Source organism: Pavona decussata, unplaced genomic scaffold (assembly GCF_977016875.1).
Source record: "Pavona decussata unplaced genomic scaffold, jaPavDecu1.1 SCAFFOLD_244, whole genome shotgun sequence".
Taxonomy (NCBI): Eukaryota; Metazoa; Cnidaria; class Anthozoa; order Scleractinia; family Agariciidae; genus Pavona; species Pavona decussata.
This window is the reverse complement of record NW_028145649.1, coordinates 2,262,501-2,270,373: the sequence shown is the minus strand read 5'-3', so window position 1 is coordinate 2,270,373 and position 7,873 is coordinate 2,262,501. Positions and strand designations below refer to the sequence as shown.

Below are 7,873 nucleotides of genomic sequence, written 5' to 3'. Positions count from 1 at the left end.
ATCGTATTTGATTGTGGCACGCAAGCCTGATAGCCAGCCACTTATATCAATCGAGAGTCTTTCATAGTGCGAAATGAGACTGTTGAAGTGGGTGGATCAAGAATTCAAATCATTTTCATCAGCTACGATGAATTTACAACAATTTGAAATATTTTTATTACTGGGTTTGGCAAGTAAATGGGTTTTAGGCAATCGAGGAATACGAGCTGGGCAAGATTGATTTCAACTGGAATTTATCGTCATAAATCTATTTTGAACATCGCGCATAAAGGCTCGCCTAAAAGGTGAAGACTTTGCCAAACTAAACATAGTAGTGAGGTCAAAAAATTGTTCATCGTAGAAAGGCTGAGCGCGAATGATATAAAATTGATCAAATTGAATCATAGCTCCTGACATACAAAAGAGGCACTGCATGTCAGAATGTGATCTTTTCTAACTGCGTTCATCCTATCGCGCTTTGGTTCCACAGCAATTGGCTTTTTTATTAATTCTAAGTTGCGAGTCTTCTCTTTTTTATTTTGGGTTGATTTATAATAATTAAATATTGATCTACCTCGAGCAATGAATCTCTGGTTCCATTTCTGTTTTATCATCGCTTCTTATGTAAGTCTTTCAAAATTTCTAGTTAACTTCCAACACAATTTAAACGGAATCTGGATTAATCTAACTGGCTCAACTATAATTAATTGCGCGCAAAGTAAAGAGATACTTTCTCTGTGCAACGTACATGTAAGTTCGAAAGCGGGTTCATCCATTCGCTGTCAGTAAAGTTCAAGCAAGAAATTAAAAACGTACGTTAAATCTTTTTGTGGTGTAATCTTTCTTTTATCACCAGTAAGGGTTATATCAGTTACCTTATGTAAAAATTAACGTTCAGTAAAGTTGAACTACTACCAAGCATTAAACACTTTTATTTTTACGCATGCAGACAATATAATGACAAAGATCCACATAAAATAGTTGTACGATTATCCGATCAGCTTGTTTCCTAGATTCGCTTGTTTACACAACATCACGGTGGATTTAAAAAAGAGTAATTTCGATGAGATTTACTGGCTTATTTTACTAAAAGATTCAATGGATTATAAATTCTTATCCGCGGCTCGGTCCCGTGTAATCCGTAAGATCACTGAACGAATAACATCTCGTCATATCGAAGGGAACCTTCTCCAGCATCGCAAATGCAACAGGCAAATTTTCCTGGATGTTTGAAGGCATTGGCTGTGGGCCTGAAGAAAGCAAAAAGATGGAGAGTGACCATGAGTGTGCTGCATTGGTTTTTCAATCTTAATGTCATGATGTTCAACTTCAGGTTCTAAGATAAGATTACCAATTACTGTCCTTTTAGCGCGGTTTTCAATTGAGGGGCGAAAGTAATTTTACGTCTCCTTTGGTGTCGCTTTACTTCGCTCTGTCATTGGCCCGCACAGCACGTGCCACCTTCTCAACCAATCAGCAGCAAAATCAAACCAATAATGCCTTGCTCGCACGCTTTTTCCCTCGTTTGGTGTCCGTTACATATATTTGCTTCAATTTCGGATTGGTTCATTGCGCTTTTTGCGTCAGTTGTGATTGGCCAGAGTAATTACTTTGGTTTTGGTTTTACGACACTCAAATGAAAACCGCTTAAATTAAACACTACTTTGTGTCTAGAGAAGTGCTTTGATTAACGCCCTGATTTTGGGTATTAAGGTTACCGTATACCTTCAGAGGTGTCTCGCGTCCAAGCGATGTAGCGCGTGCAGTTTACATTGTTGATTCCTAAACCCATATAAAGCTTATAGCTTATAGAGCTGGCTATCAAACTATACCAAGAATTTTTAAATAAAATGAATTGGCAAATTTTTCACGACCTCTAAATGCGAGTGTCTGAATCACCTTTTGAAAGCTACAAGTCAAAGCGAATTTTGTGTTTCGCTCATTTAATTTGTTCCTCAGTTTCCGGACCCAAAGCGCTAAAAAAAGCTGTCTACGTTTTCCCATATTCAATTGCGATGAAAAGTTATAGAATATTTTCGAAATAGGATCAAAGAAATGTGGAGTGATCGTACAAAAACCGCTCTCAGAGAAAAAATATTTCGAACGAAAAAATGCGCAGACATGTTTTTGTTGTTTATATGTTAAACCAGCTACTGTGCGAATCTCAAGGCAAACAAATAAATTCCCTTTGAGTTTTATCTCTTTGAAGTGGCTCCTCCAAGTGAAAAAAATTGACTCGGGAAAACAGCGCTAAAAATTTGGCAATTCATTTTATTTCAAAATTCTTGGTATAATTTGATAGCCATCTCTATAAAGCCGCCGTTACACGTTGAAACTTTTAGCTGAAACTTGTGTGCAACGGCGCTGCGAAATAAGTTTCAGCAGGCGTTGCGCCGTGTAACATGGTCAATTTCGTGAAACTTTTTCGAACTTCCGTTGCGAGACAAGTTTCACGAAAAGTAGAACCGCTTTCTACTTCTGCAACGGCTTGCAACGGTCTCAGTGGCGAAAAAACAAGAGTTTCACCGTGTAACACCACTTCGTGAAACTGGTCTCGTTCGCCGTTGCACACAAGTTTCAGCTAAAAGTTTCAACGTGTAACGGCGGCTTAAGCCTTAATTTAATATAAGGGTTCAGGTATTTACAGTTTAAACCGGACGCGCTACATCGCTTGGACGCGAGACACCTCTGAAGGTATGCGGTAACCTTGAGGGCCTAATGTGAACAGAGTGGGAAAAATTAAACACTTTGGTTTAAAGGAAGTTAACGATTTAATGAAGCGCGCTACATACGCCAACCCAATTTCTGTGGATCCCCCTCCCCTCCCCGTTTTCCCTTCGCAGGATAGCATGCAATCAAAACGACAAACTGCACCGTGCAAAATCTGCATGCCCTCTATGGTTTAAAAGTGAACTCGTCTGGCCGAGATGCATCTAGCCTGAAGGAATTCACAGTTCTGTATAGTGTGGATGGCTTTGATGAATGGTGTTCAAAATTGATGTTAAGAGCGAGTCGTTTGAAAGGGGATGAGCGAATTGAACTCGTGTTTGTTTTGAGATACCAATCTCTTTAAAATTTGGCTGACATTTTCATGTCTTTTACAGTCGACTTCAATCTTGACTTGCTCCGCTTCTAGCGGCCAAAACTGCACATGCCATCTTACAAGCGCTTCTCAACAAATTCTCAACAAAGTCCGACTATTCTCAACCAACCAGAATTTTGAATGCTTATCAGTTGCTGCGGCCGCATTCCTTTTTTTCGAACTCCTTTGTTTTCAATCATTTTTTGCGTCACGCTTGTATGTCGTTATTTTAATTATTTTTCTGTTAGTTTTTTCTGTATAGCTTCGTCTATTGTTCCGTAGCTCATTAGTATAAATTCGCGTCTTTGCTTTTTATCCATTCTCGTTTTGTGCTTTAGGGAATAGAGGTTTTTTTGGGGGTCTTCTACATCGTTTCGTTTGTCCGTTTTAAAGGCCATATAACATTTGTAAGTATCAATTTAGGTTAGTCTTCGTTTCTGCTTATTTTGTTATTTCTATGTTCTTGTCTATTTTGTTTGTTCGTCCTTTTGCTGTAGTAGCTTGTATTTTCTTTGTTCAATTTTCTAGCAACTGTATCCATTATTGCATTCGCATCGATTATCGCAACGTTCACCGCATCCCTTGTTTTCTTTAATCTACGGATATTTGACATTAAAGAAGAAGTTAAGTAACGCGTTGGAGCAATGGTTTTTAGCCCCTTCATTTATAATGATTTAGAAATCTTTGGGTTAAGCGATCGAAGTAAACCTAAATATGCTTACACGGTCATACAATCCAATAACGGGTATCCGATGAAAACTCGGAAAGAGCAACAGTTTTAGAAAACAGAATGTTTAAATACAACGATGCAAGCCAATGTGTCAGCAAATACCTAAATAACAAACCATGCAGACGGCAACCTACAAAACGTTTATGTAGGATAACCTATACTTTAAATTAAGTGCACCCAATGGTTCATTTCGGTCGATATCTGTTCGAAAGAGGTCTTAACTGATCGCTTTAGAAATTGGGATTTAATCGTAAAGAAATGAAATACACGATTTTGTTTGCTGAATGTTTGTTTGAAATTTCGTATCGATGGTAAACTAATTCCTTTGGTTTTCCAAGGGGCAAATATGTCGTTAAAAATACGAAAAAAGGGTTTGCCTGGACATTTTTGTAAAACAAACAACAGCAAATAAATTTTAGGAATAAAATTGAGTTTGGTAAGTTACGCTTTTCAAGTTAAATTTTCAGCCTCGGAACAAATCAATCTCGATTCCAATTACACAAGTATGGCTTTAAAAGGCCAGAAAGCGACCTGGGAACACAAGAAAAATTAGACGTGTTTTTCTTGAATAAATGTCAGTTCTTGTTCGGCTCCCCTGCATGTTTAGATCACATGATCAACATGACGGTCATAAGCTTTTACGTCAGACAACTAAAAGAACTCAACCAAATAAGGAAATTGTTTTTCCTATCTATAGTTACAGTGGACATTGAGTTAATCTCGTACCCAGATCTTCTCATTCTTCGGTAAAGAGCATCTGGTAAATTCCGTTTTCATGTGTCAGCAATGTGACAAAGCACAACTGCATATGCTTAACATTTGAAGAAGTAAACATTTCGCCCAAGAATTGCCTTAGATGGTTTTCCAAGATGAATTTATTGCTATTAATTTCGGTAATATTTCAACTACCGTATTAAAAAAAGATCAACTATTTTAAGTTTCTGGGAAAGAACAAGGGCGCCGCTTCAATTTTGTTGACAATGGTGGCCAAAGTGCGTGCGCTATATTGCCAAACAAAAATTTTCGTTAAACTTTTAACAGAGAGACAACACTCTCTGGCTTTCGGCAACTCTTTTTACTTAACTTTTACCTCTTTTTCTGTCCGGAGCATTATCTCCTATTTTTAGTGTCGTTTTCAACAGCCAAAAACACATATTTGTACAGACGTGAACGTCAAAACAATGTTTCAGTTTTGTTAACAATAACCTTCTAGTGCACGGAAACTAGTATCATTCGTCCTTGCAATTGGCTGCAGATGGTTAGGATGGAAACGGATTGCAACTAGTCTTTTTACGTTCCTCCTACGTATCTTGGAAAAATGGTTAAAGCTTTTTCATATATAGTTTATTCTGGTCCAGACAATTTCAATCCATATTTTTTCCCCGCTGCTCCAAGAGCGACTTCGTTTCTGGGAAAGGGTCCAAAGTCAAAATATTCGATAAAAGTGTCCCTTTGAAGACGCTCTGGAAAATTAAGCTAGTGTTAGGTATTGTATATTAATTTCCTTTACCTTTGTCCTCAGTTGATTCAGAATGCTCCTCCATCGCTTGGACTGGGGCGTTGTCCTGCGCAAAAGAAATATTGAAAATTTTATTAGAGGTAAATGCTTTGTAGCGAGAAAAGAACATGAAAGTTGTTTCTCTAAACAGAGGAGACTTAAATATTTAAACGTATTTACATTGACAAAAAATATTTACCTCGCCTGTCATAGACATTGTAGTACAGCGCACGACTCTAGAGAAAACGGCAGTGTTGGTCAGTTAACTGTTTCAAGCTGTACACTACTGCCTGAACTTGAAATAAAGCAAGAAAATTTATTTACAAGTATCTGTACAGTAGCGAGATCAAATTTCGTGTTATTTTTCATGTCATGAGACGAACTGTGTCACAATTGTTTTGCTTGTGATGTTGTGATCAGTCCGGTCTATTTCACATGTCCACAGCATGATCACAGTTTCTTTTAAATCGACACAAATTAATTAAGTATTTAGCATTATGTGATCAATTACAAACAAACGTCTTTTACATTCAAACTAAAATGCATCAGGTGCAAATCTGATGAAATCGCCAAGAAATGTGTTCAGTGTAAGGATACAAAAAAATCTTGAAAACTTTTTTGAAATGCACTTTTGCTCTTTTTTCCGAAAAAAAGGGAAAAAAGAACATTTTGCAAGCTCCTACGCCAGTTTTGAGGAAGGTTCTGTCTTTAAATTTCGTATTGTTTATTCCGTCATGAAACTTTCAGTTTCCTTTTGACATTAATCTTATGACTCAGGATAGTCATAAAAATCTTATATATAACAACGGTTTATAGCCGTCGTGAGGTCTAATATTTTGACTGGTTTATATGTGAATCATTTCAGTAAATTAGTTTTAATTTTGCAATGGAATAAATACAATGAAAAGTACATTATCCGGCTTCTGATGCAAGTTCTTATCACCGCCTATCTAGATGATGCAAATTAAGAGATTCTAGATGGCGGCCTCTCTTGCGCGGTCTCCCACTAATCAAGCGTATTGACAAGTTGTACTTAATCAGCCACTCACGTTGTACGGTTTAATAACGGTCGGTGTAAAAAAAATTTCTGAAAATTTCAACATCACCATGATTACTGGTAGCTTAGTGACTCGTGTATAATCGTATTTGATTGTGGCACGCAAGCCTGATAGCCAGCCACATAAATCAATCGATAGTCTTTCATAGTGCGAAATGAGACTGTTGAATTGGGTGAAACAAGAGTTCAAATCATTTTAATCAGCCACGATGAATTTACAACAATTTAAAATATTTTCATTACTGGGTTTGGCAGGTAAGTGAGTATTAGGTACTCGAGGAATACGAGCTAGGCAAGATTGATTTCAAATGGAATGCTTACTATAGGGAAATTCAATGTATCGTCACAAATCTATTTTGAACATCGCGCATAAAGGCTCGCCTAAAAGGTGAAGACCTTGCCAAATTAAACATAGTAGCGAGGTCAAAAAATTGTTCATCGTAGAAAGGCTGAGCGCGAATGATATAAAATTGGTCAAATTGAATCATAGCTCCTGACATACAAGAAAGGCACTGCATGTCATAATGTGATCTTCTAACTGCGTTCATCCTATCGCGCTTTGGTTCTACAGGCGTTGACTTTTTAAATGTTTCTTAGTTGCGAGTTTTCTCTTTTTTTTAATTTTGGGTTGATTTATAATAATTTTGATTATTAATATTAATAAAAATACCTCGAAAAAATGAATCCCTGGTTCCATTTCTGTTTTATCATCACTTCTTATGTAAGTCTTTCAAGATTTCTAGTTAACTTCCAACACAATTTAAACGGAATCTGAATGATTCTAACTGGCTCAACTGTAATTAATTGCGCGCGAAGTAAAGGGATACTTTCTGTGTGTAGCCTGAGTTCGAAAGCGTGTTTATCCAGTTGCCGTCAGTAAGGTTCAAGCAAGAAATTAAAAACGTACGTTAAGTCTTCTTGTGGTCTTCTTTCTTTTATCACCAATAAGGGTTATATCAGTTACCTTATGTAAAAATTAACTTTCAGTAAATTTGAACTACTACCAAGCATTAAACACTTTTATTTTTATGCATGCAGACAATGTAATGACAGAGATCCACATAAAATAGTTGAACGATTATCCGATCAGCTTGTTTCCTAGATTCGCTTGTTTACATAACATCACGATTTAAAAAAGAGTAATTTCGATGAGTTAAACTGACTTATTTTACTGGAAGATTCAATGGATTATAAATTCTTATCCGAGGTTCGTTGTCGTGTAATCCGAAAGATCACTGAATGAATAACATCTTATCATATCGAAGGGAACCTTCTCCAGCATCGCAAATGCAACAGGCAAATTTTCCTGGATGTTTGAAGGCATTGGCTGTGGACCTGACGAAAGCAAAAACATTGAAAGTGATCATAAGTGTGCTGCATTGATTTTTCAATTTTAATGTCATGATGTTCAACTCCAGATTCTAATATATGATTACCAATTATTGTCGTTTTAGCGCGGTTTTCAATTTAGTCCATGGGCCGAGACGAAATTCGGTACCACCTGAGGTGGCAAATGCTATCATATAT

The 7,873-nt window shown here is 37.0% G+C and overlaps 2 protein-coding genes and 1 long non-coding RNA gene across 4 annotated transcripts in view; 1 reads left to right on the top strand and 2 right to left on the bottom strand.

Annotated features, from left to right (window-relative positions):
* Positions 1–895: 895 nt before the first annotated feature.
* LOC146457406 (uncharacterized) lies at positions 896–5,654 on the bottom strand. Its single transcript, XR_014858489.1, has 3 exons — positions 5,489–5,654; positions 5,302–5,356; positions 896–1,229 (listed from the first exon to the last, which is right to left on the bottom strand). It is a non-coding gene; the product is annotated as an uncharacterized LOC146457406 (long non-coding RNA).
* A 188-nt stretch (positions 5,655–5,842) lies between these two features.
* The window catches only part of LOC146457403 (uncharacterized), a 28,568-nt gene continuing 26,537 nt past the window's right edge, over positions 5,843–7,873 (top strand). The window contains exon 1 of the mRNA XM_085091985.1: positions 5,843–6,601. Coding sequence (XP_084948111.1) covers positions 6,556–6,601 — 46 coding nt within the window. The 5' untranslated portion in view covers positions 5,843–6,555. The remainder of the gene's footprint in view (positions 6,602–7,873) is intronic.
* LOC146457405 (uncharacterized) overlaps positions 7,688–7,873 on the bottom strand; it is a 7,092-nt gene continuing 6,906 nt past the window's right edge. For both annotated transcript variants that reach the window (XM_085091989.1, XM_085091990.1), the window contains one exon: positions 7,688–7,873. This exon is cut by the window's right edge and continues 2,606 nt beyond it. The gene's annotated coding sequence lies outside the window, so the exon portion shown is untranslated.